At 56.9% G+C, this 26,435-nt stretch overlaps 8 protein-coding genes and 1 non-coding gene across 9 annotated transcripts, besides 1 other annotated feature; 5 read left to right on the top strand and 4 right to left on the bottom strand.

The window, feature by feature from the left end:
• Window positions 1-1,923: 1,923 nt before the first annotated feature.
• On the top strand, window positions 1,924-4,572 carry CYME_CMJ261C (DNA replication licensing factor MCM6; the record flags this gene model as incomplete). Its single annotated transcript, XM_005534917.1, has 1 exon — window positions 1,924-4,572. One exon carries the CDS (start codon window positions 1,924-1,926, stop codon window positions 4,570-4,572), a length of 2,649 nt encoding a protein of 882 aa, XP_005534974.1.
• Window positions 4,573-5,855: 1,283 nt separating this feature from the next.
• CYME_CMJ260C (similar to prenylated rab acceptor PRA1) lies at window positions 5,856-6,548 on the top strand (the record flags this gene model as incomplete). Its single annotated transcript, XM_005534916.1, has 1 exon — window positions 5,856-6,548. The coding sequence occupies one exon, from the start codon at window positions 5,856-5,858 to the stop codon at window positions 6,546-6,548; it is 693 nt and encodes a 230-aa protein (XP_005534973.1).
• A 1,079-nt stretch (window positions 6,549-7,627) lies between these two features.
• CYME_CMJ259C (hypothetical protein) lies at window positions 7,628-8,362 on the bottom strand (the record flags this gene model as incomplete). The annotated part of the gene is made up of 1 exon (XM_005534915.1): window positions 7,628-8,362. The coding sequence occupies one exon, from the start codon at window positions 8,360-8,362 to the stop codon at window positions 7,628-7,630; it is 735 nt and encodes a 244-aa protein (XP_005534972.1).
• A 118-nt stretch (window positions 8,363-8,480) lies between these two features.
• Window positions 8,481-9,815: a sequence feature (possible transcribed region).
• CYME_CMJ257C (single subunit mitochondrial RNA polymerase) lies at window positions 9,166-12,924 on the bottom strand (the record flags this gene model as incomplete). Its single annotated transcript, XM_005534914.1, has 1 exon — window positions 9,166-12,924. The coding sequence occupies one exon, from the start codon at window positions 12,922-12,924 to the stop codon at window positions 9,166-9,168; it is 3,759 nt and encodes a 1,252-aa protein (XP_005534971.1).
• A 1,875-nt stretch (window positions 12,925-14,799) lies between these two features.
• On the top strand, window positions 14,800-15,870 carry CYME_CMJ256C (hypothetical protein, conserved; the record flags this gene model as incomplete). Its single annotated transcript, XM_005534913.1, has 1 exon — window positions 14,800-15,870. The coding sequence occupies one exon, from the start codon at window positions 14,800-14,802 to the stop codon at window positions 15,868-15,870; it is 1,071 nt and encodes a 356-aa protein (XP_005534970.1).
• A 2,213-nt stretch (window positions 15,871-18,083) lies between these two features.
• Window positions 18,084-20,762, top strand: CYME_CMJ255C (similar to gamma-tubulin complex protein 2; the record flags this gene model as incomplete). Its single annotated transcript, XM_005534912.1, has 1 exon — window positions 18,084-20,762. The coding sequence occupies one exon, from the start codon at window positions 18,084-18,086 to the stop codon at window positions 20,760-20,762; it is 2,679 nt and encodes an 892-aa protein (XP_005534969.1).
• A 154-nt stretch (window positions 20,763-20,916) lies between these two features.
• Window positions 20,917-22,527, top strand: CYME_CMJ254T. The gene has a single exon (XR_002461363.1). It is a non-coding gene; the product is annotated as a hypothetical transcript (transcript).
• Window positions 21,206-22,489, bottom strand: CYME_CMJ253C (similar to mitochondrial presequence translocase subunit Tim44; the record flags this gene model as incomplete). Its single annotated transcript, XM_005534911.1, has 1 exon — window positions 21,206-22,489. One exon carries the CDS (start codon window positions 22,487-22,489, stop codon window positions 21,206-21,208), a length of 1,284 nt encoding a protein of 427 aa, XP_005534968.1.
• A 1,228-nt stretch (window positions 22,528-23,755) lies between the features above and the next one.
• CYME_CMJ252C (probable rRNA methyltransferase pmt2) lies at window positions 23,756-26,302 on the bottom strand (the record flags this gene model as incomplete). The annotated part of the gene is made up of 1 exon (XM_005534910.1): window positions 23,756-26,302. One exon carries the CDS (start codon window positions 26,300-26,302, stop codon window positions 23,756-23,758), a length of 2,547 nt encoding a protein of 848 aa, XP_005534967.1.
• Between the last annotated feature and the right edge of the window lie 133 nt (window positions 26,303-26,435).

Here is a 26,435-nt window from a genome sequence, read left to right as displayed (position 1 = left end):
AGGGATTTAAAGGTGGATGCTGGCGGAATATCAAGGTCTTGTGCAGCATGATAATGCAAGCTCTCCTGGTTTCAATAATTATCGCTTGATGGCGGAACTCGTGGTTCGTATGCATGATTCGAAAAAATCGACTCGCTTCATATGAAGAAGGAGCACCGAATTGCTTACTCGCATCTTGCTTTTCGATTAGTTTCCCGAACGCTCTTTAGATGTACAGATCGATGTCCAAATGGATGCAATAAGGGCTCACGGATCCATGTGCAGTTCCAGGATTCCGGATTGTGGTTTCGGAGTGACGCAATCGACGCTTTGCCGCTGGAATTCGTACCGTCAACAGCGTCAGGGTGATTCGCGACGCCCTCGAACGATGGTTCCAAAAACAACTGGTATCATTATTCAGTTCGTAGAAAAGAGTCTCGAGGCTTTTCCTCTGCCTCGTGTGTGGCATGGTCGAATCACGCATGCTTCTTGTTTTCCGTATCGCTGTTTCCGTGCAACTCGTGCGCGCCGTCCATCGGGCACGACATCGCCTTTTGTGAGGCGCTCTCGAATGCGACGGCGTACGCGTACACGTCCAGCGGACGGCGTACTCGCCGAGCGGATCGCCCCAGACAAGCGCTTGATGGAGGCGTGCGACACCGGCCGCAAGGAACGCACGAGGAGGCATCAACCGGAGCCTTCGGTACCCGTCACAGGCGTTTGCGGAGCGATGCAGCACGCGTTTTCGCGCCAAAGGCTGGCGGTCGAAGTCGGGGGATCTCTGATGTATATACATATGAATACGGGCACATCCGACCGCGCGCAGGTGTCATCGTCATAAGCAGCATACCGAAGCTGTGGACAAAGAAGATGAAACCTGCAAGTGAGGTGGCGATCGCACGTACCTCCCGTGCATGACATGAATAGCGCAGATCCTGATTGAGCACAGAAGCGCGACCTGGACGCTGCAATCAACGTGCTTGGACTGCTCGCCACGGCGCTCTTAGTCCATGATTTTTGAGCGTATTTCATATCGAGGGTAACAGAGAGGAAAAGGAAGCAGTTGCAGAGCAACCTATGTCGTTCGGTTCTAATGGCAGGTGGAGGAGTCCCAAGCATTGCTGTGTGCATGTCCGAGCTCCCTATAGATCGTCAGTGAAACGGAAAACGTTCTACGACCATGGAGGGTAAATATACGCTCACGAATTGGCGCCTTCCGGCCTGTTGCGACCAGCCGACTCCAATCGGTTTCAGTTCAGATCCAGGCACACTTCGAGCCTGAAAGGCTGCCCCAGAAACATGGATGCCATCAGCAATTCGGATCTCGTCTTTCGCACCGCATTTCGTCTGATACGGATGGCGGCGTTGGAGTTTCGGTTCACGAACTCGATGCGTTTATTGCCTCTGCTTGCACGAACCGTTCCAAGGATTCCTAGAACTCGTGCGCTTAGTGCGACTAGAGTCTCGCCAACGTACTGCCGGGCGAAAACACCTTTTCTTGGCTATCTCCACTCTCCTTCTCTCTCGTCTTCGTCACTGCTCTATGTCGCTGGACAGTCACCGAGACGACGGCTTTATTCGTTTTTTTCGAGCAGTCGGCTATGACGTCCATCCAGGATCCTCTACTTGTATGTCCATGTCTTCCCCGTGGATTTTTGATACCTTCAAATGAATGCGCTTCGTACGCATCTGCTGAAAACCGTGAAAACGCATTTGATGACACGCAACCGTGGCGGCACTCTGTTGCGCTGAAAGCCTACATGTGGAATCGTTCGATTTTCTCTAATTTGGGTACACCATGCCCACAACATTTCCCATAGAGACAAAGCAGACACAGATCTGGCGTCTGCATGGCGGGAACCCATGCATGCACGGCGGCGGCGTGCGTGCCGCATTTGCCGCGCGTGGCGGGAATGAGTCGTTTGGTGTTCGCACGCAACCGCCATGACAGAAGTGCTGTATTCCGAGGGCAACGCCATATACACACAACCACGGCAACCTACTCTGCCAGCTGGTGCAGACCTAGAGATTCGTGGGCTAGCCGGGGCTAGAGGAAGCGCGGTCGCACCAGAGGGAGACCAAGTTGCCGAGGAACTCGCTCGCCTGCTGCTCGAGTTTCTCGAGGAGTTTCGCCTGCCAGATGCGTCTGGTTCCTGGGGCAGCTCGCCCGCGCAACTTCCTCCAGTTAGGACTGAATCTCCAAACAGAGGACGCGTTGTGTACGTGGAAGCGCTGGAGAGACTGCGACAAACCGAGGAAACTACTTTTGTGATCGACTATCGACATCTTCTAAGCTACAACGCTGAGCTTGCGGACGCACTCGTCGACTCCTTCTATCGCTTTGAGCCATACGTTCGGCGAGCGCTTTTCGAGTTCGTTCGTAAGTATGCACCGGGCCTCGAAGTCGACCAGGCTGGTCGACCACGCATGTTCTGGGTGTCCGTGTGCGGTTTACCACATGTGCGCCGCCTGCGCGAGCTACGCTCCGACCGCATCGGGTCACTGGTGGCGTTCTCAGCCACCGTGACACGCACCAGTGAGATTCGGCCGGAGCTGCTCGTCGGGACATTCCAGTGTGGCGAATGTGGCCATGTTGTTGTGGGTATTGAACAACAGAATCGGTACGCGGAACCCCCAGTCTGCCCGTCGGCGGATTGTGGCAATCGAACGAATTGGAAGCTCATCGTAGAGCGTAGCAAGTTTGTCGACTGGCAGCGTATTCGCGTCCAAGAGCATTCGACAGAAATTCCGCCGGGCGCCATGCCGCGAACCTTGGATGTCATTGTTCGCCACGAGAACGTTGAACGAGCCAAGGCTGGCGACCGCTGCATCTTTACCGGAACCTTAGTGGTCGTACCCGAGGCAACAATGCTAGCGGTACCGGGGGAACGCGTTGAGGCCTCGTTGACACGAACCTCGGCTGCGAGGTCCCGGCCAGACGGGGCTCCCTACGGAGCTCGCCAATTCGGCCAGAGGGAGTTGAATTACCGGCTTTGCTTTGTTGCCTGCCACGTGCTTCCGCAGAACGATCTTTTTTCGTCTCGCAACCAATCGGAATGGGAGGCATTACTAGAACGCGACCCTTTTGGTGTCGGCGGCGTCGAGGCCGACTCGGCCACGCTGCTCGAGCGCATGACGCCGGAAGAGCGGAACGAAATGATGCGCATGAAGCACCAACCACGGCTGTATCAACGACTTGCCAATTCGATTGCACCTACTGTCTTTGGCCATGATGATGTGAAACGGGCGGTTCTGCTCATGCTCTTTGGTGGAGTTCACAAAAAAACAAACGAGCAAATTCGTCTTCGTGGCGATATCAATGTCTGCATTGTTGGTGATCCCTCAACCGCAAAGTCGCAGTTCCTCAAATTTGTCTGCAATCTCATGCCACGAGCGCTGTATACCTCTGGCAGAGCCTCGTCTGCAGCGGGTCTTACCGCCTCCGTTGTGAAGGATCCCGAAACGAATGAATTCTGTATCGAGGCAGGGGCGCTCATGCTTGCCGACAATGGAATCTGCTGCATCGATGAGTTCGACAAGATGGATCTCCGCGACCAGGTTGCCATTCATGAAGCCATGGAGCAGCAGACCATATCCATCGCCAAGGCCGGCATCCAGGCGACTTTGAACGCTCGTGCGGCAGTACTCGCCGCCGCAAACCCGGTTGGAGGACGGTACGATCGGACAAGGCCGTTGCGCAGCAATATCCAGATGTCGCCCGCTATCATGTCTCGTTTCGACTTATTTTTTGTGATTTTGGACGAATGTGACGAAGCCAGTGATTACAACGTAACGCGCTACATCGTGGGTCTCCATCAACACCAGCAGCATGCGATTCGGCCTGAATTCACCCCGGAGCAGCTTCAAAGATATATTCGGTTCGCTCGCACCGTGCACCCGCAGATTCCCGAAGAGTCCCGCGCTCTGCTCGTAGAGAGTTACAAACAGCTCCGAGCAAACGACGTGTTCGGTGGCGGCGCCGGTGGTGCGTATCGGATCACGGTGCGCCAGTTGGAGTCGTTGATTCGTCTGTCCGAAGCGCTGGCCCGCATGCATTTGGATCCCATTGTTCGGCCCAAGTACGTGCGAGAGGCAACCCGCTTGCTACGCAAGTCCATCATCCACATCGAGACGGAGGACGTGGTCCTGGACGATCCCGTTGCTGAGACGATGACCGAAGCGCCGGCATCGCCGGAGCGCCTGCCCAGCACAAGTGCATCGCACGGGGCGCCGACCACACCAGCGGCGAGCTCCGCGCTCCGTCTCCCGTTCCAGATGTACCGCTTGCTTGCGAACAGGGTAGTTCTCTTTCTACGCAGTCGTGAGGCAGCGGAGCAAATCGGTGTCCCCGAAAACGAAATCATCCAACACATGCTCCGATTTCGCGACGAAACCGATGAAATCCAATCCGAGGACGAGCTCCGCCTGGAAGCGCAACGGATGCGTGCGGTGCTGCATCACATGCTCAACCGCGATCACATTCTCATCCAGATTCAAGACCAGGGGTCAGTCGCGCTCAGCCAGGAGTCGCAAGCATCATCAGGAATGAATCGACTCTTGACGGTGCACCCGAACTACGTTCTCGATGACTGAAGATGACCGGCGAGACAGGTGGCCACCGGCCCCCGTCGAGTCTTTCTCGGTCGCATCCGCGCGCGACGCACGTTCCCTACTGCCTCATGGCGCCCGGGGTCGCAAAAGCTCGCCCAGGGCTCCGTTGCCAATGGCGTACTGTTCGCTGTAACGAACATCCGTTGTTATTTCGTAAATACCCACTGCGATACTCGGTTCCCAGCACGACATCCAGAGCGTTCGCACTGACAATCGCAGCGAAGAGGACGCTCGCCTCCGCAATAGAGGCGACTTGGAAAACGCGATTTTGATCCGGTTGTATGCAGGTCCCGCACCGTGGCGACTATGGCACGTCTCGCGCCCTGACGCCTTGACTGGATCCGCACCAGCGCCGATGACAGGGCCCCACGCAAGCGCAGCCTCTTCGACGCCTATCCATGTTCGGGAATCGTGGCGTGCTTCGCACAGGTGTGCGTTGCTGGGCTATGTGCTCAGGTCCTGCATAAGGCACCGCAATCTATCGTCTATTGAATACGTGAATAGATGCTGCAACAGGCCCGAGAGCGCCGCGCGGGATATCAGGAACAGATGCATGCATGGAGACACGTATGCATGCGTGCATGCGTGTACGACATCCGTGTCGATTCCTGGGTATCAAACGGGGGCATCGGAAATGCGCGGATGCTCGGGCGTGTCGCCCGCAGCGCTTCGATCGACGTGCCGTGCGGCATGCGTATCGGCAGGCGCGCACCATCAGCCAGGAAACATGATCCCTCTACTGGATACATGACGCACAGTCAGGATTACTTATTGAACACGAGAGCAAGCAGTTTGCTTTGCAGCATGATAACAATGCACAGGCGATAGAAAAAGCGAGATCTGCGTTCCGGTTCAACAGAGTTGACGACGATATCCGCGGCGATGGTGAAGCGCTCGCACTGACCTGTGCACAGAGCCGGTGACTACGAGCCTGCCACCATCGAGCCGTCACAAGACTTGGAGAAGAGCAATGGCCCCTTTGCTACCTGATAACACGAACAACATATTCGAGGGATTCCGGTTAGGTTCAAGAACGACCTTGCAGCGTCGTAAATTCCAGCGAGGCACCAGCGCTCGGGTGCGTACGCACTCATGGGGCGCAGCGTTTCCGGAGCCCGCGACGCGTCGCGCCATTGCCCGCTGGCACCCGAACGGGTTGCAGCTTCGTTGCGAGAGGTGTCGTCGATCTCGTTCCACGCGGACGGAAACACGAGTCGTCGTGCTTCGAATATTGGGGAAGGTACGTTACGCAAACAATACAAAGAATGGGCGTTCCGCAAATCACAAGCAACACCGTGGCACCCGTCGAACGCAAGGTGGAGCGCGGAAGCTACGGTGCAACTGCGCCAGCAGCGCCGGCAGCTGCGTTCGCCTCCACCGAGTCCGAGCTGATCAGGGATAGTGACCCTTCGCTCTCAACGATGTGGTTGCCGGTGGATCTGAGTGTCCAACTCACTCCGAAGGAGCGTCTGCAGCTGGCGTGGTCGGCGGCACGGCCGTGGCGAGAGTGGGCTGCACTGCACGCACTAGCGCCGCCGCCACCCTCGTCGTGGCTGGACTGGAGCGCTCGTGTGCGCACGAATTTGGAGCTCTACGCATGGAACTACCTCTTTGTGGCCCTTGTGATGTTCATTGTGACGGGTTTGTTCTATCCGTGGAGTGCGCTGCTCCTAATATCCTGGCTCCTGCTCGCGCTGTACATGGGTGTACGCACGGCTGATGCCGTCGGGGGCGAGGACGCTTCGCTGGGCGCGCGCATGTTCCAGAACTGGCCTGGCTATATCCGATACATTTTGCTGGGTGGCTTGCTCACGCTCATGTTGTTTCTGACAGACGTTGTCGCCTTGGCGCTCACCAGCGCATCGTTGGCCGCAGCTGTGACGCTCGCGCACGCAGCGCTCCACGATCCCGTTGCCGTGCTCTCCGCGCGGAATGCCGAATATACCGTGGCACCGTAAGCATCCATAAAGCTCTCGTTTGGATTACGATTGATATTCCTTGGGGTTTTATTCTGCGGAGACGTGCGTACTTCGGGGACTTGCGCTCGGATGCCAGTACGTCGAGAATTCGCGGAAACGTTTCGAGAGGCACCCGACTGATTCGGAAGGTTTCCTTGTTCGAGGGCATCGCACATGGGCACTTTTTTCCAGCAGCTAAACTAGGCACGAAAGCGCTCGGCTCTGATCTGAGATGAGCATGCCGTCGGGACATATTCCCGAAAGCAGAGCAACGCGAACGATAACGGCTGTACCCAGCGCACCGAGCAAACACCGGGCAAATTGTCGCGGGTACACCTCTCTGTCGAAGCTGTGCGGCCGCAAGCAGACAACCCAGACACCGGTCGTCAGCGCATCTGCAACCCGCTCTGCACCGCGTGCGCACTCGAAAGGGCAGTATGCCCGACCGGGCCCAAACGGGATGCGAACGTTTCGCAGGTCAGCCGCCGCTCCTGGATGCATCGCCGAATCAGGTCGGCTGTATCGCTGCCGCAAGGGCCTGGTCGCACGCGAGCGTGGCGGGTCGTCTGCATCATGAGCGCACTGTCCCGCGTTTACTGGATGCTGCAGACACCACCACAGTTCGCGAATCGATGAGGCGCGAAGACGAAGCGAGCGTATGATTTAGCAATGCTGGTGTGGAGACTCGTCAAGGTGCCTGCACCTGTTGGACTCCTCCGATGGATCAGTACACGTCCTATGGACATCAACCACGTTCCAATGCACTGGTTTTCCCCAACAGCGGGCTTTGGGTATCCCCGATAGGTTGAAGCTACCAACCAGGTCGCGCTTCGCTCCGGTGCGCAGCATCAGAGCCGCCCTCGAAATCAACCTCAACAACGTGCACCTCCGCCGACAGCGGAGCAAACGCGCGTATCCGTGCCGACAGCAACGACTTCCCCGCAGCGCAGCGTCGAGAAATCTGCAACACAACAAACACTCGTTACGCTCCGAATGGTGCACAGGTATATATCATTCCGAGCAGTCGAGCATACATGCAACACCATCAACCTCTGACAGGCATATGCCCTGGTTTGCGTTCAGCGCTTGGCGCGTGCCGGGGCGCGTTTCGACCGAAGGCCATAGTCTCGGAGCGATACGTGCAGGGTGCCTTCGGGATTGACGCCTGTACGTGTGAGCGCCCATACGCGACCTAAACGCAAGTACTGCTCGATGCCAAGTTGACTAGTAACGGTGAACTCCGGCTCCGAGGCCTTTTTCATATATTTCACGTTGACGAAGCCTCGCGTATCATGCCAGTTTGATAGCGCAATACGGCGATCCGCCTCGACACCGTAGTGCCAAACGCACTTGTCCGTATCGATCCTAGCGCGGAACCAGAGTGCCCCGCGCGATCGCATCTCACCGCCGCCAATATCACTGAGACGCGTTCGAATAGTCAGCGAGCCTACCGGGGGCCGATACCAACGCACCCGCGGTTCACCTTCACTATCGTCGTAAAAGTCTTCACGGGCGCGTGACGGTAACAGTTGCACGGTGCCAAACTGAGCGCCGAGGCGCAGCTCGGTTGCCAGGTCTGCACCGGTGAGGTCGCTCAGCACGTCAGTGCGGAATGTTTTAAAAACAACCAGATTCAACCCAAGCCGTTCCGGTTCTTTAACATCCCAACGCAGGATATCTCCTATGCGAATCGGATCGAACGCAAGGGAGTTCCGGGAGCTCCAGCCTGCGCTCATAACGTTCGATAGCAGTCCCGCTGCTTGCTTATAATCCCAGAGAGAGACAGAGAGAACGCGACAAGCGCCCGCACGCATACACCCGACGATTTCGCCGTGCGACGGACGCGCGCATCGCGGAGGCGTCATCATCGGGCGCACGTCGACGCAGCGGAGGCATTGCGTACCCGCGGGATACCCGCTGCTGCTATCGTGCGTACGTTGATGCAGATAGAGGTCCCAGGTGACCTCTTGGCGCTGGTTTGTTAGGAAAACACGTTTCGGGCAGTGAACAGGGCCGGAGATCTCGGTATCGGATGCAGGGTTCCTCGACGAATTCGATGGTATCAGCGTCGCTATGCAAACGCACGTTTGGCGACGCTTCTGCACCGATACCTGCATCGCAAACGCTTCGCTGCATACCGAAATGCTGGTTCTAAATGAGTCTGGTGTCTATATCGCCTCCGACACGCGGACAGTGTCTGCAACAGCTGCCCCTCGCAGAAACAAAACTAGTGCAGTCCTAGCCCCGCGTAATGTCCATGCGGGCCTCGTAGAAGGCGTTCCGGGATCGCGAACCGTCCCACGACTACTGTTTTCCAAAATAGGCAGATGGATCACCCGACAGACTTTATGATGCACTCCAGTGACCCTGTGACGTGACAAGGTGTCACGCCAACAGCACACGGTACCGATGCGTGTCCATGCGGGCGTAGGCATCCGTGCATCACCAGTCGCTGCGTGCATCCTTCGGATCGGATGCGTATTGCGGACTGTGTTGTTGTTGGCGTTGGCGTTGGCGTTGGCGGCGGAGTCTTCTCAGGTCGTTTCAGAGCCCGTCGCATGCAGACGCATGTTCAATGCTATCGTGAACATTGCATTTACAGTTCCTAGCTCCCGGATTAATCGAAAAAGTATGGCGACAGCAGGACCTGGTTCAGGTCCAGTGTACCCTTCGGAGGTACCGGTGGGAGTTCAACGTCCGGAAAACGAAGCTGAAATTGTTCGCGAAGCTCCTGCAGAAGATCGCGGGCATGAAGCCTAACGAAGCATTCGCGAAGCAGGCGGTTCATCTCATCGACCGTGGCTGCATGTGTCCAAAACGAATCGTGCACTGCCGCAAACTGCAGACCAGCGCGTCGGCAGGCCAGCGCCGTCATCAGCATGTGCGTCGAGTCCAGTGAGTGGATATAATTCGGAGGGAACGCGCTTCGCTGTCGAGCGCGACTCACCGGTAAGTGGTCATTCTGCGCCTCGAGCAGCACGTGCTGGACAACAGTGTTCACGAGACGCGCTTCCCGTCTTCGGTAAGGCTGGATGACCGGCAGCCCGAGTGGCGTTATCCAACGGACAGCGTTGGTTCGCTCCTTAGAGGTCGCCACACGGAGCGCACACTCCGCGAGCCATTCCATGGTATCCGTCGCGCCGCGAAAGATATCGCCCAGAGAGCCAAGCGTTTGCTTAGCCAGGTAGAAGCTGGCCTCCCAGGTTTTCTCCTCCGGGAAATCCGGTAGCTCTCGGAGACGATTCTGGATCTGCTCGCGTGCTCCAATGAGCGTTACTCCGTAAACAGAGGTCATCACGGTTTGTTTCACGATTTTGCGGCTGATTCTTCCCTGAAGCAGTTGAGCGATCGGGACGCCTTCGCGTGCGTCATGCGCCACCCGCTCACGTACGAGCTCAGCGACTCCAGAATAGACATCCTGTGGGCGCTCGCTGGGCAGCAGATTCACCTGATAGCCGCCGCGCTCGTCGCGTCCCAATGCAGCATAGTGTTGTAGGCCATTACAAGAGCCATCCTGCTGAATCGGCAACGTGCTGTGATAGTCGGGGTCCAGCCCGCCCTTTGCAGCTGCAAGCTCAAAACATGCCGCCAGCAGCTGAAACGGATCTTCTTGTTGCGCCCACCATTCTAGGTTGGAATCCGCAGTCGGCGCAGCGGCAACCGCCAGTACCTTGGGCATGACGGATTCGGCGAAAGCGACCCGCTCGTCGAAAGGCAACTTGTCCATACCACAGAGGTTTGCCAGGTGCACCTTCATCCAAAAAAGTCCCCGCTCACCAACCCGGAGACCGGGTCCAGCAAACGTCAAGAGACCGCGGCATACGTCGCTACTCATGTGGTGTAGATGGGACGGCATCGGGTACGCGCGCCCACGAAAATCAAGATTATGCGGCAAGTAGAAGCGGGAAACGTCGGCGAACTCTCGGGCAGTCTCTAGGCGATAGTGCAGCTCACAACGAAGCGCGTGCCGCTCGCGGTTTGTCTTCCGTATTCGCCAAATGGCTCGCCGTTGTTCCCGCGAAAGTGATTCTGTCGAAGCGGCAGACTCCTTGCCATCTGGAGCAGGGTCCACGACGGACTCCGCAAGCGCCGGCAGCTGCAGGTCTGCACGAGCGACAAGACCTGCAATATCACCGCCAGCGCGCCACAGTTTCTCGACGACGTCCAGGACCGGGCGATTTATCCGCCACGGAGTTGCACCAAGTGCGTTCAGGCCGGCGAAGACCTCGGACAGATCGCCTTTCTTCAAGGCCTCCAGCTGGAGTCTGGAACCTCGTACACGCATCACGAGGCCACGAGGGCGCAAATATCCGCCACTGTTGTATGCGGTCCAAGGTCGCGGGGGCACAAGCATCGGCTGGAAACGTGGTAGAATCGTCTCTCGCAAGTCGCTCTCGTTGGCGAGGAGCAAGTTCAACACGGACTTGTGCAACTCAATCACGCCAACCTTGCGTGGCTCTCGTTGCAGCGGGCGGTAACCGTGCCGAAACGCTTGGACTGCCTGCTTCCCTGTTGGCGTGTCGATATGAATGAGCGCGTGCTTCATGACGAATGATATGAGCACCGAGCCAACTTTGATCGTGACGGAATCATCCCAAGTGGCGGTGTCCAGCTCCATGCGCTTCGCAGCGAGGTTGATGGCAGCGACAGCGCGTGAGCCACCACTTCCCGTTGAGGCTAGCGCAAGCGTGCGTCGCAGCGCCCGGTCTTGTGGAAGCTGACGATGCCGCTGTTCAGAGTGAAGCTCCCGCAATCGCTGTAAGTTGATTTCCGCTTGAACCGAGCGGCCAACAGCAGATGCAACTCGGATAAAGGCGACGCCAGCACGATCCTGCAGAACCCTCCCCAGCGTCTCGTGAAGTGCAATCACCGCCAGCACTTCGGGCTTCAGCCGGAGCAAATGCGGGCCGCAGACGTTACCGTCGTAGGAGAGCTCGCCTCGTCGAATACGTTCCTGCTCCTGATGGATCGCCATCGTCACGGGAAAGAACCAGCTCAGAAGCAATCGCTGGCTAGGTTGCAGCGAGTTGATGTCACCGCGCTCTAGAGCACTTTGCGTGAAAGAACGATAACGGGCAACGGCCGCTTCTACTGCGCGTTCCTCCAGATTGAATTCACGCAAATAGTCCATCTCGTCATGAAGGTACCCATCAGAGGATCTCATCGTGCCTGGTAAACCGAGACGGGTGGCCTCGGCTAATTCTGCTGCGTTCAGATAGCGCTCTAGTCCTAGGGCATGGCGGTTGCCATAGAGGCCGCTATCGCTGGCAATACGCTGCTGGAGTTCAACCCAGTCCAGCTTCTCATCGTTGGCAACCTCTTTCGCCGACTGCGTGGATAACGGCTCCCCGGTTGTCTTGATGAGCGCCGGCTCTCGACTCGAACGCATCGGACGACCGTCCGCAACCGGAAACAAACTCTCTTGGGCGATCGGCTTGGACGGGGTCGATCGCTTGGAAGCGTTGCCACCGAGGGAGCATACAGCGGGGCCATGCGCCTCGTTATGCCCACGCAGGCCTAGTTCTGGCGATGCTGGCTCACTTATCCGCTCAGGAGCTCGCGACCACGCCGAGGCTTCACGCACATTTTCCGAGGAGAGGCGCTCGCCCTGTGGAGCGAGAGGTGCAGCGGAGGTCGGCGAAGCCAAATGCTTTGCTTCTCGGCCCGGTCCTCGCTGCTGCGCCTCTTCCGCACAAGCTGGTGTTTCCGGACAACGCAAATCACAGGAAGAGTCATCAGCTTGAGAGACTTGGCGGCCAGTGCCTGGAAGCGTCTCCTCCGCTGCTGAACCCGCCTCGCTCACGAGAGACGCCGCACCTCCGTCCACGGATAAAACGCGACACCGCGCAACCGTTGGGTTCAGGTAAAGCAGACCAGTTGATTCCGCCTGCCTCGCCAGAGGAGAGCACCGGCCACCAACTTGAGCGTTGCGCCGGTTTCGTGCGACGTACGTTGAAGCCACTCGCACCTGCGACGTCGGTGTACGCTCAAGTCGTGCAAGCCGGCTCCCAGTCAGGGCCGTGCCTCGGTTCGCTGTGGTTCCGGATGCTGCGAACTTTGAGTCCTGAATCAGCCGTAAGCGTGCGTGCTCAGCATATATCGTTTCCGTAGTACTTGTGGAGCCCTGTGAGGGCCACACCCGTGATCCGGCGCAGGACGGCTGCGCTGGATCACGAAGCGACTCCGACAATCGCAACCAGCGCTTTGTTCGAGCTACCTGATCTCCAATGTACTCTAAAGCCAAAGTTCCCAGATGCGCCACTTTTCTACGTACAGTGTTAATCGCAGCTGGTGGTACTCTTCCTCGTGACGTGAACTGTACAAGAACATCCATAAGCGTGACTCGCCGTCCCAAGAGCCGCAGGCGTTCACTCATAGCCACTCATGGCCAGTCGTGTGCTGTGATATGTAGCCCCAACTTCAAATTACTCAATTCGCGACACAAGCACCGACGATACCAGTGAGACGAAAGCCCGACAACGCCAGTGACGTATGTGCTCTCGCGAGTCTCGTTGTTGCCCAGCGCACACGCTCCGGATGCGTGCACGATTCGTAAAACGAAAAACGCTCCACAACTGTTCAGGCTGGATAGATGTCTGAAAACGCGCAGATGCCTCCCAGCGTCGTTGGACCAGCCGACTCCTATCGGTTTCGGTTTTGATCCAGGCTCACGTCGAGTCTGGGACGCTGCCCCAGAACAGAATCGGGCAGCGTCAGCGGCTCGTGTCTCGTCTCTCGCACCGCATATCCTCTGATATGGATGGCGGCGTGAAGGTGCCGGTTCAAGAGCTCTGTGCGTTTCTTGACGCTCTTTGAACGCTCCAGTGCAGGGAGTACTGGATCCCGTGCCCTCTGCGCCATTTGCTGCGCTGTCAGCTTGCCGAACTTTTCTATCACCCAAGCGCTCCGCTGGCACTTTTCCATGTCGATCTTCTGAAGAGTGCATCCGAGTTCATCACGTGGATTTTTTATCGCTTGGAAATGAATGTGCTTGTTTATCCTTTAGGTGAGGACCTTCGCGGAATGAGACGGACTTGCGGGGAGAAGCCGTCATGTGCTCCTGGTGTCACCATGTGCTGGACGCTTCAGTCATTCGCCCAGTGGAACGATCATTATCGTACCACGATCGAAAACACTCCTTCGAAAGGGTTGAACCGCTGGGTGCACGTCGGAATGAAAAGCAGCTGTACCCGTATACAATCGGCAAAAGCCCGAACGCAAGCAGAACGGTGAAATACCGGGTTGTCTAGTGGAAGAAAGTCCCCAAAAGTCAGGGAATAGTCTTCAATGGTTCGACGAAGTGCTTGACGCTCTTGTGTGTGCCCTCTCCAGGAGCGAGACTGCGGCCGTCAAATGAATCCCCTCGAGCTTGGACAGAGGATGATGTCGTCGTTCGCTCCGAGTTCGATTTTACATACAATGGGCGCCCTTCTCCGCAAGTACCCATACACGCGCCTACCGAATTTTCCGAAGCGACTGTATCCCAGAGATTTCAAGACCACACGAACAAGCTGTTGGGAAACAGCGACACCCGTGGCGACTCCAATCGTCTTTTTTGCTTTCCATAAGGCGATCGATGGGTCGGTTTCTACCACTGACCGCAAGCAGTGTTGAAAAATATCGGTTTTTTACGCGGAATGCATCTCCTTGTTTCTTTGATTGTTCCTCAGGCATCTGAGCACTGTTGTACGACTGACCTGAAGGAGGAATGCAGTCCTTCTTGCACTGTTCAGTAAAGAACGCATCCTGCAGGCAATGCTTCTCCGATCTATAAAGTACTTGGCATGGTGATTTCGAGTTCCAGCTATACACTTCGAACAATCGTTCGATTACTCTCTGCGAGGTGGAACAAAACTGAGCAGAAAGACTTTATGGGCATCGACGTCGACGAGGTATGGCTTGCAATAAGCCGGCGTGCAAACAGGAAGACATACAGGACGACATCCACACAGGTAGTCATAAAGTCATGCTGGCATTCATACAAGCATACATGCTGGAATACATCAACACAGGAATATAGAGGTATCTAGAGCCATATATACAGGAATGCATACCAAAACGCTCGCAAGCAGGGCTTTTTTCGCAGACGTCTCTGCATACGAACTCGGCGATCCCACGAGCGACGATCGTTGTAGCCGCGGACTTCGGCGTGCTGCACCTCATACTTGCTACCAGAGCGTCCTCCTGCACTGCACTAGACACCGTGGTAGAAGCAGTGCGCATCTCATGTGCTAACCAGAAGAGAAAGTGCATGGTTTGTGATCGCTGTCGGGGTGGCAAGGCTCAAATCCAGCGGCTGCGAGACCGTCACCGTTTGTGCAAGGCGTGCTTCTTCGCGGAGTTCGAACGAGAGGTACACGAGACCATTGTGCACCACGATCTCTTTCAGGTTGGTGAACGTATTGCGATCGCTATCTCTGGAGGGAAGGACTCAGTCGTACTTGCGCATGTCTTAAAAGAGCTCAACGAGCGTCACCAGTACGGTCTAGAGCTCGTGCTGCTCGCCATCGATGAGGGTATTCACGGGTATCGTGACGCTTCTCTCGCAGCTGTGAAACGTAACAGTTCAGCCTTGGGACTTCCCCTCGTATCACTTTCCTACGACGAGCTGTACGATGGTTGGACCATGGACCGTGTTGTTTCGCAGATAGGTCGAACGAACAACTGCACGTTTTGCGGCGTTTTCCGTCGTCAGGCGCTGGAACGCGGAGCGCGACACATTCGAGCGAACAAACTCGCAACCGGCCACAACGCGGACGATATGGCGGAGACGGTATTTCTGAACCTCGTTCGAGGCGATTCAGCGCGTTTGCGCCACAGCGCGGACGTCATGACGGGTGCGCTAGCGAACGGCGGCACGTCGCCCGACGAGACGGTGCACTGGCTGCCCCGGGTGAAGCCACTCCTGTATATGTATGAGAAGGAGATTGTTATGTATGCGTATTGGAAACGGCTGGACTACTTCGCCACGGAGTGTGTTTACGCTCCAAACGCATTCCGGGCGTTCGCACGCGACCTTGTGAAGGAACTCGAAGCGCTTCGCCCACGGGCAATCATAGACACGCTGACAGCGGCTCAGGCGCTCAGCAGACATGCGGATGGTGTTTCTGCTGTAGGTACTGTAACCGCTGTGAAACAATGCGCGCGTTGTGGCTATGTGAGCAGTCAAGTAATCTGCAAGGCATGTATCTTGCTGGAACACCTTCGTCGAGGCACTGGAAAGGAAGCTACACATCGTCATGCGACGCGAAGCGTTTTCAGTGCAAGCGATCAGACGAGTTGCACTGAGTCTTGTGCGGCCGACCAATGCAAGTGTCCGTGAGCGCCGTGCAGAGCGACGACCACGATGACGCTGCGAGACGTGATATCCTGGTGGGTCGCCTCGCGAACACCCTCGCGTTGCGCACTGGGCACCCTGCTAGGTGTTGATACGCGCGAGATCAAGATTCGGTACCTCCAACTGTAGTACAGCAAAACGCAAGCATAGAAGCGTTGAGGAAAGGGATGGCGTATCGGTATGGTGGTTGTGGAGCCTCACGCGTCACAACCCTGGCGTTGTGTTCATCTGCTCTTGGTCAGACGAGCGGTAGTGTCTGGTTGGATGTGGAGGTAGGTCGCTTTGACCAAGCGACTCAGAGGAGCCTGGTGAGCGAAATTGACATCAGTTGTTGACGACTCTCTGGTATCGACGAGACCAATCGTGTGCCGTGTGTATTGCGCTACGCTGGGTGACGTGCATGCGCTGTGGGCTCGACACACCGCACGCCCTGTATGGACGTTGGGATGTCGCGCGTCGGAAGGATTCAGATTAGATGCATCGACCGCACAGTGGTACATAGGCGGTATGTGGCCAGTCACTGCTACCTGCAGGTCGCAGCTTTGCAAGCTCCAAGTCACGCTGCATATGTCTGCGGAGCATCGCATGCTCGCTTTCAAGCGCGATGCGGCCGGCCTACATCAGTGTCAGACCAAAAATCGAACACTGAAGTGTTCGCCCTGATCCTGCTTTTGGATTCTTTTCCCGAACTTTTTATCGACGTAGCGCCTCGACATGCTAAATTCGGCAATATGGGTTTGTGGATTTATGCATCGTTCTAGGATTCACAGTCGTCAGTGCGGAATGGCTCCGTCGTCACTTGGCCGAGGAGAATCGTTCGCTCACTGTCATCAAGATGATTCGAGACGCGATCGAACAAGAATCCGTAAAAAATAACCGATACAATGATCATATCCATACGTACTAGCATCCAATCCTTTTTCGTTTTCTCCATCAAGCTCAAATCACGCATTCTCCCACATTCAGATCTTTCTGTTTCGGGGCAACTCGTTGCACAGAAAAACGCACCGCTGGATTGACGAGGAGATCAGAAATCGATATGTCGTCCCATAGTGATGATGATTCGTGCACATGCTCATGCCGAACGCTTATTAAATTTGTCATGTCAAACAATCGATTCGGTTCGAAACATAAACCGTCCTCTCTTTATGGTTATTGACGAAATGGCATTCCACAGCTGCATGACACCTCTGACAGGATACGGCCCCAGAAGCTTCCATTTCTTCTTCCTGTAAAAAAAAGGGGTCTGGGGCTCGGACTTTAGCAATCGTAACGATTCCTTCCAGGGTAGAGTCCGTCACATGATGCACACAGGGAGCATAGACGGACCGAAATCTCTCGAGTAGATGTCTGGCTTGGAATATGCTTTCTGTACTTGTTGCATCATGAACAACCTCGCATTCCACGAATCATCCATCGAAGGGAACAGCGCGCACTCGCACCTGCACTGAACAGCGTACGCACACAGTGGATCGCCTGGAAGATCCCCGTGGTCGTAGGATACGGCGCCGAGTGCGTAAGCAGACGAGGGCATCAAAGCGAGCCTTCTGTAGTCGTGAAGCGCATCTACCGAGCGATCAAGCGCCACAGTGTAGCCCGCTGAGGACGAAGCTGTATCGTGGACATCATGAAGCACCTGATTGTAGCCAGGCCATTGCTGCGAATTGCACCATGCGGTTGTGCACACCAAAGATGAAAAAAATGGCAAGCGCAGCACCGATTGCGACTTTAGCCTGAGCACGAAGTGCGTCGCCAACAGCCAGAAGCAGCGAAATCCAGACCATAGCGCTGCTTTTCGTATCCTTCCGCGGATAGTAACGGGGCTGGTACCAAAAAAATTTAGACTGGCGCATTTCAAACCTGGGACATGATAGAAGATAAGCAGTGGCGAAAGGGGCCCACAAATGCTAGGGTCGAGGATCACGGGAAGCGACCCAAACTCGCGTATTTACGTCCGAGTTACCGGACCTCTACCTATCTGTCGGCAATACGGGTACGGGGCCACCGTAGAATACATGCCCAAAGCGGACGCCCGCTTGGAGGACTCGATTCGATTCAAATTCCCAGGGGATCGCATTGCCGCCGATGAGTTTCCGCGCGCAGGCAAGCCAGACAGGCAGCCAAGCAAGCAAACTCATATTCACCCGCCCGAACGCTTTCGCTATCGCACCTCAAAGGTGACGCTCTTGCCGACGGGTATGACGTGCGCGGAGACGAGGCAGTCAACAGCGGCGTTGCCCCTAGTCTCTGATGAACTGTGCTTTAAAATCCAAAAAGTACTTCGTTCAGGTAACGAGATTCGCGGTGAGAAACTGGCAGGCAGTGCTGCAGATGCACGAAGCACCGTCAGGTTTAAAGTGAACGCGACGCAGCAGTCGCTCAGACCGGCAGGTGCCGTTCCTGCGTCCCAGACTATACCACGCAAGTCAGCGACTGCGCACAGCGAAACTGATACTAAGGGCTATGCTCGGCCTGTGTGCGGCGGGCGACAGGCACCGGCCGCCCAGGACGACGCCGAACTTGGGCGCTTCCTGGCGTTAACAGGTCGCGGGCCACAGTTGCGGACGTGGCAGCGCTGGCGACGGTTCCGTCAGCAGCTGATCTCGCTTGAACCTTCGTGGCGTATCGACCGCCCGTATGTCGACGGCTCGTTTCGGATGCTACTCGCTGATCCGGCGAGCGTGCTCCAGCCAGATACGCACCATTCAGCGAATCCCTGCTGGATGCAAGTGGAACGCCAGCTTCTGCGGGACCTCCAGTTCGCTTTGCTCGGGTACCCGCCGAGTACCAAGGAAGTTGCCACGGTGTCCTTGGTGGGACACGGCCAGTCCTGTGGCGTTCGCTTCCATCTTCGGCGCGTGGTATACGGCGTGCCGCTGCCCACAGCCACGCATGCGCTCGTTCAAAGCATTCTTGATATCGCCGGAGCGCTTTGTATTGTACGCGATTTTGCCGAAACATGCTCGTTTTATAACCAAGGAATGGTGCGCCAAGCGCTGGGAGCGGCGCTCAAGCGACTCCTCCGCCGATACGACGCCCTGTTTCTGGACCACTGGGGATGGACAGGGTCAACGAGCCCAAGCGCCGAAGTGCCCGAGCAGCTCAAACAGGAACCACCGCTGACTATTCAGAGACTCTGGATCCAGCTTCAACCGATTCAGGGTGCAGTTCTTGCGATTTCCTCGATGTGCCTTGCCGAACGGGTTCGCAAACAAGGCGGCGGGGCACTACTCTGCGCGTTGTATGACCTCATTGATCCAGCGCAAGTGCGATGGGGCGTTCATAATGCTGTGGAAGCTTCGCTTGATGACCCAAAAGCTCTGAAGGAGGAGCTGTTCTGGGCAGCATTCCAGCCATTTTGGGCAATGCTAGAGCAGTGGCTCGATCATGGAGTCTTATCGGATCCGTTCGACGAATTCTGCGTGCAACGAGATACGACGCAAATTGGAGAGCGCCTCGCAGATGACTTCAATGCTGCCTTCTGGGAGAGTGGATACACCCTCCGAGCCTCGCACCTGCCGAATATGTTGCAACAAGTCGGGACTCCGATCCTGCTCGCTGGCAAGTATCAATTCGCCTCCCAAAGCTTGGAGGTGATGCAGCAGGCCGTCCCTGGGGAACGCCCTCCGGTGGCGATTCCCATGCAAGTAGCACCTGAGGCGGGGTCATGTCGGGACGCCAGCGGCACCACGGGGCCGCAATCACTACAGTGCATGACGCTTCGCATCACGAATGCGCTCGCGACTGCCTCGAAATCTCTGGTCAGGGCCCTGATTCTCGATGGAAACCTCATGGCGACTTTAACGCAGTTCAAAAACTGCTTCCTTTTGGGTCGAGTAGATTTTCTAGATGACGTTCTCAGTGGCGTGCCCGGCGAAATCCTAGCCGGACAGGGAGCCGTCGCAGAGGTCCTCGCATCCACGCCTTCCGCTGAATCCGTTCGAACGGCATTCGACCGTGCCCTCGGCGCTGGCTTCAGGTTACAAAATACGGAGCCAAAATCGCTCGTAGGGCATTTTTCCATATCTTTCTTGCCGTATTCGCTATCGAGTCAGCTGCTGCGTGTCCTTGCGGTGAGTAGTGCCGCAGCACCGTGGTCGTCTGCCGAGGCCGCTGAACTTGCGAGCCTCGCGCATCCCACGCGAACGCGGGATGCTCAGCTTTGCATCATAGACGCTGTGTCACTCGACTATCACGCGAATTGGCCGTACAGCGTGATTCTCAACCGCCGAGTCATAACCAAATTCCAGCTGCTCTTTCGCCAGCTATCCAGCTTACATCTCTGTTTACGACGCCTGGGCAGCATTCGATTACAGCTACAGCGCGCCAGAACCGTATGCCACAAGTTCACGGGCGAAACACGGCACGCCGCAATCCTCTCTCCTCTGTACTGCTCGCTGCTACAGCAAACGATCCATGCGCTGCTCTATGCGATGACCTGGACTACCATCGAAACCCAGTGGATGCGCTGGCAGCAGACGCTCGACGAACTGGGGAACTCATTTCGACACGCCGCGAAGAACTCGCACGAGCAATCACCGCGAGAAAATCGAACCAGCTCTGTCGATGAGCTCATCCGTGCGCTGAACGAGTTCCTCGATGCCTCTCTGTACGGGTGCTTCCTCATGAAGGCGCGCTCGTTCCGCTGCGTGCGCCAAATCGTGCTGCACGTGCACCACTACATCGCTGCTGTGGAGCGCTGCGCAGGCAGACTCGATCCGGCGTTCGTTGTCGCCGAGATACGCACCCTGCGCGCGGTGGTGCGCACACTGGTCGGCTCGGTAGCGCCCACGCATCCGCTGCGCGCCTGGTACGACAGCGTCGCATGGCCTTGGTGCGAACCTGTGATGAACTGCTATGTCCATCAATATCCCTAATAGTCCAGCGGCTACTGCTTCGCTTCCAGCGCGACTCATCGGACGCGCCGCATGCGGCTGCCAGGCGATGAAGCGGCGCGCGCACCTCGGCGTGCGCACGCACGATGTCGCGAGCGCGCGCATCGCCGTTCTGCGAGCATCGCGTTGTTGGACTGCGCGTACGGTGCATTGTGCCTCGTTGGCAACAGGACGAACACGCTTCACTTGTCGCTCGCTTTATCACTGGATAGCCTATACTTAGTGTAGATTCCATGAAACCGCCACGTGTTCCTACAGTTCGGGTAAACACCGCGCGCGAGATCGGCATTGGGTTGTTGCTCGGCACCATCGCTGGTCTCGGGTGGCGCGCTTACCACGAAGCCTGGCGAGAGACGATCGATAACTATTACAAGGGGCTCGAGGCTGCGCGCAAAGCGTCGACGTCGTCTTAGGTCAGGGCGCGTTTATATGGTTGCGTGTGCCCCACGAACGACCATCTCCATGAGACGCCACGTCGGGGTGAATGTCGTGTCTTCAGCGGCGGCGGCGGCGGCGGCAGAGGCGGCGGGCTCTCCCGCGAACGCCGGGCACAGTGCCCACACGTAGTACACGGCGCGGATGTTATCGGGCGCACCCTCAATAACCTCACCGTGGAGGTCCCGGAGGCAATGGATTTGCTGCGTGGTGAACTGTACGATAAGCACGGGTTCTTCGTCGAGGAACCTACCGGTTACCAGCTCGACGTGGTCCAGGTCCAGAATGCGCGTGTCCATGACGATGCCGCTGAGGCGCCGTTCGTGGATGCTTGCAGCCATCATAGCGAACGCCTCTTCAGTGCAGTGCTCTTGCAATGTCTCCAGGTCACCGGCAAGATACGCTCCAAGAACGGTTGGAATCAGACGACTCTCGATATCTACAAGGAAACGAGATATGGTAAACTTGGGATCAAGGGTCCGAATCGCTCCAATGACTTGTGCCATTTCATTCTCCGCGAAGAAGCGGTCGTGAATCGTTCGAAAGACGTTCACCACTGGATGATCACTCTCATCCAGACGCTCGCTGACGCGCTCTTTAGCCTCCAGCACTGATCGCATAAACGGTGAACCCGCAAACCGCGAAAAGATTCGGTTCAGCACGGACGCATAGCCTGTTGTTGTGGATGCATCGCCTTGAGCGTCATCGTCGTGCGACCGAACGCGCCCCTGGGGTACCAGTGCGGTGCCAGCTTCGCGGTTCGCTGCCGACGCCGTAGACGTTGCGTGAGAGGTGGCTGCTGATCGCGAGCGATGAGCACGCTGTACGCTGGCTCGCACGGGCTCTGCGTCGTTGAGTTGGCCGCGCCTCCGAGCTTCCGCTGCGAGCGTATCCTCGATCGCCGCCTGGGTGCCGCCAAAGAGGCCTCGGAAGAACCCGGCCCAGCCGGGTCGGCGATCCCCCGGACGGTACGCCTGGACCGCCTCGGGTGCTGCCTCTGCTACCGACGACGACGAGGTGTGCTGGTCGACCTCGGCTGTTGACGCGGACTCGGTGGTGCGCGGCTCGGGCGCTGCGCTTGTGCGCGCAGTGGCTGAAACCGGCTTGGCGCTTGTTGAGGTTTCCGAGGTGCACGGTCTTCGCAACAAGGGGCGCAACTCATTGGGTCTTCGTCGCCCGGCGTTGACACGAGCGGCTGACGTTCGCGTCAACGCCGTGCTGCCGAGTCGCCAGCAGAGCACGCTGAGCTGCCTGCTGGTGATCGGTCTCCACATTCCGTGCTCACTATTTCCTACAGTCGGTAAAGATATTTCCCTGTAACAATTACTCCCCTGAATCAAATGAGATCGTGCGATTCTTGTCGCGTCACGTCCTCCATAGGTGACCGAGGCAGGGCTCTTACGTGCGCTTCAGCAAGTCGCAGATGTAGAATAATTGAAGCCGACTGGTGCGCCGCGTTGCGGCGGCGCGCTGCTCTGTATTGCTCTGCTCTGCATTGCTCTGCTCTGCATTGCTCTGCTCTGCATTGGTTTGCTCTGCATTGCTCTGCTCTGCATTGGATTGCTCTGCATTGCTTTGCTCTGCATTGCTTTGCTCTGCATTGCTCTGCTCTGCATTGCTTTGCTCTGCATTGGTTTGCTCTGCATTGGTTTGCTCTGTATTGCTCTGCTCTGTATTGCTCTGCTCTACATTGCGCTGCTCTGCATCGGGGGCGGTGTCCGTGCGACTGCCTGATGCTCGGCTAATGATATTTTGACCAGCGTGAGCGCATTGCGTCTGATAGAGTGTTTATGCGGACTCCAGATGCTCATTGGCGTGCTTGATATCCGCACCGGGGAATATGTCCATTGCTCTATCTTCAGTCAAGGCCCGTAACCCATACGTTCCCTCGGAGATTCTGATCATGTCGTTCGTTCCACCAGGCATCGAGTAGCTATGAGCGTCCGCTATAGCGCCTGTAGCGCCAGAGCGGATGCAGCCCGGAGATAGCAACGCTTCGCGGTCGCATCGTGAGGTTCTCTTCGACGCGTCATTGAACCGACGCGTAAGATTGGGACTCGGTATCGTCGCGTTGTGTACGGAGAGTCTGCGATTGCCGGCATGCTTTCGCGGCACGATGCCTTCGACCAGCTCAGTAGCTAGAACGAATGCTAAGCACCGGGTCTTCGCTTGGTGATGGTGCGTGGGCCCTATCGTCGGTTTCCAACGCGCAGATTTACTCGGAATATACGAATGACGGCTGGGCGCAAAAGAGCTGGACTCGAATACGCATCAGGTTTGCGGGATGTTGTGCAGGGAAGTTCAGCGCCTGTGCCAGCGCGCCTACCATCCGTGCAACAGCACACGGGAGAGCGGTTTACGGGTACCTGTAGGCGGCTTCGAAGCCGGTAATTTGCGCAGCGCACCGCCTTTCATGCTGCTGGCGCTGACCTGGTGCGCCGTGCATCACAGCGCGCGCGCACACACACACACACGGAAACGCTGGGCGCTGTCAACGCTCCGTGGACAAGATACAGAGTCTGGAAGCCTGCTGTGTCGCATTAGCGGCGCGCTTTGCGTCGTCCACGCAGGTCGGCCTTGAGTCGACGGTCAACGAGTTTGTATCGGACGCGCCCCCGTGACTTGGGTTTCTGATGGCCGCCAGCTAGCGGCACCGCGCGATTGCCCTGCAGAACCGCAAGCACTGGCCGCTGTCGTCTCTGAGCGCGTGCTCGACGCATCACACGTGCAACTTGCTGTATTTTGCTCGCCGTATTCATCTCCGGCGCACGAGCGATGGCCTCGGCACGCTCTCGAGCGGCCTCAAGTCGCCGCTGGAGGCGTGCCTGCCGTCGCTGCCGGGCTTCCCGAACGCGCTTTGGTAGGTGTTCAAAGGGCGCCCCCAGCTGCGCAATTGCAGCGTCGACCTCGGCGGGGTCGACGATTTGCGGTGCTTTTCGTGCACGTTGCTCATCCGCAAGAAACCATTGCGGGAGACTCTCGGGATCGTCAAACGCATGACGATGGTAGGTAGAATCGATGAGCGCCTCGCGACCCGAACGTCGAAGCATGTAGTGACGCGCGATCGTGCGCAGCTCTGCTCGTGTGCGCTCGTCCATGGTACCCAGCAGCTGTCGAATCTTGTTTGTATTGGTACCTGCATCGGCACTGATGGCATCTTCCCGGGTTACTGTCGATTGGTGCTGGTCGTGCGTGGCGGCGGGTGTGTTCCCCAGGTAACCATGTCCTTCTGCCGGCTCGCTCGACGATGTCGACGACGACGACGATGTCGACGAGTCCGACAAGTGCGCGTCAGTGAGCATGCTCGCATTTTCTGCTTCCAGAACTGATGCCTGGAGGAGATCTGCGGCATCAGGAATCTGCAACGCGTCCAGTGAGCGAATGCCGAGCCTATGGAGCCAGCGCTGGGCTCCAGCTTTGAGCTGCGTCGGAATATTGGGGTCGTCCTCTAAAACCAGCTGCTGTGCGTTTTGGATTTCATTGTCCAGGTCGACATCACTGTCACTCTGGATTGGCTCATCTGCGGACATATTCAGATTCACGGACGCATCCTGACCATGACCATCGTCATCACTGGACATCGTCTGATCGTCTACAAAGCTTTCGCTGTGTGCACCGGCAGCGTCAGAGCCACTTTCTTCGCTCGCGTCTGCTCCATCTTGTTCTGAATCCAGTGCGCTGGATTCCAATGCACTCGTTTCAACTTCCTCAAAATACCCCGTTTGCATTGCAGCACGCGCTTCACGCAACGAAAACAGATTCGAGAAACCTGTGTCCTCATCGACGTTGGCGTTCGCATCGAGATGAGCCCCGCGTTGCCTCTGGCGCTCGAGCTTTCGAGCACGCTCTCGAGCGGCCTTGGCCTCCAAACGCTTCTCTCGCCCCGTAGTGGATGCCATCGTAGACGATGCCGCGGACCGATCCACCATCGGCTCTTCCGAAACGCCAGATTCGGGGACAGTACTACCTGCTTGCTTCTGGCTCTTTTCCGCACAAAACAGGACGCGGCGGGAAGTTTCCCAGAACTTGAAGAGGCGGCGAAAATCTTTCGGTCCACAGACTCCGAGATCTTTGCAAAGCGCTCTGATTTCAGCGTTGACTAGAAGGCGAACAGGTTCAGGCAGCGCGTCTTCTTCAATAATTTCAATCGAATTATGGGTACTTAGTACTATCCCCGGAAATGACGACTCTAAAAATGTTCTCAGCGAACAGGTCCTATACTTGGTTGTGCCGTTGATGGCCTCGACATCGTCGGGCACGGCCGATCGGCGTCCAGAGAGGAGCTGGCGGCGAAACTTTCTGTCCTTGCTTTGCAACTGCTGCCGTTGACGAGCATCATCCGGGGAAGCTACGTCAGCCACTGCATTCGCATGAGACGTCGACTCCCGAAAAACCTGCCGAGGATCGAATAGGTTCGCCTCGAGCCGCGCTGGAGCCAAATAGCTCTTACAGACGACGTAGATCTCCGCAGACTGTTGCCTGCTAGCCGGTGGCTTGGTAACGTATACTCGCTGAAAGAGACGACGCGCAACGAGCAGAAAGGCTTCCGAGTCAGCGCTACGGAAGAGTTTGCTCACAAACCAGCCGCCTCTCTGGAGAAGCGTGCTCGCAATCCGCAAGGCGTGGAGCGTCAGTTCCACCTGGTTATAGGCGTCTTGTAGCCAAGCGGTGCCCATATTTGGAGAGGCGTCGCTGAGCACTACGTCCACACCGAGATCACCAGTTGCCACGCGGCCGCTTGGATCAAGCACCTCGCCAAAGGAAGTGAGTGCATTTCTTATCAACCGCACACACTTTTCGGAAGTGATGTCAGCGACAATAGTCGTGCAGTTGCGAATAGGAGCGATCGGAACGAGATCAACACCAATACACGGCGCCGCAACGGGCATGTGCTGACGACACACCTGCATCCAACCGCCAGGAGCCGCACACAGGTCCACGACACCACGGGAAGCGCGGCCAAGAAAACCATGCCGTCGGTTCAGCTGAAGCAGTTTGAAGGCTGCTCGGGAGCGGTAGCCGTGCTCCTTCGCCAGGTGGTAGTACCTGTCCAGTCGGTGTTTTCCAACCTTGTGCTTACGCGCCATGAGAACCTCCAGGGACCAGTAAACTCCGTCCTCGAGCGCCCAACCCAGGTCAGCGTTGTTATCGCTCCGTTGGCGACCTCCTCGACACGTCAGTGCCTTTCTGTGCAGTGCTGCGAGGTCAAGAAGGGCATCG

The sequence above is a fragment of the Cyanidioschyzon merolae genome, chromosome 10 (genome assembly GCF_000091205.1).
Source record: "Cyanidioschyzon merolae strain 10D DNA, chromosome 10, complete genome".
NCBI lineage: Eukaryota > Rhodophyta > Bangiophyceae > Cyanidiales > Cyanidiaceae > Cyanidioschyzon > Cyanidioschyzon merolae.
This window is presented reverse-complemented; position numbering and strand designations above follow the sequence as displayed.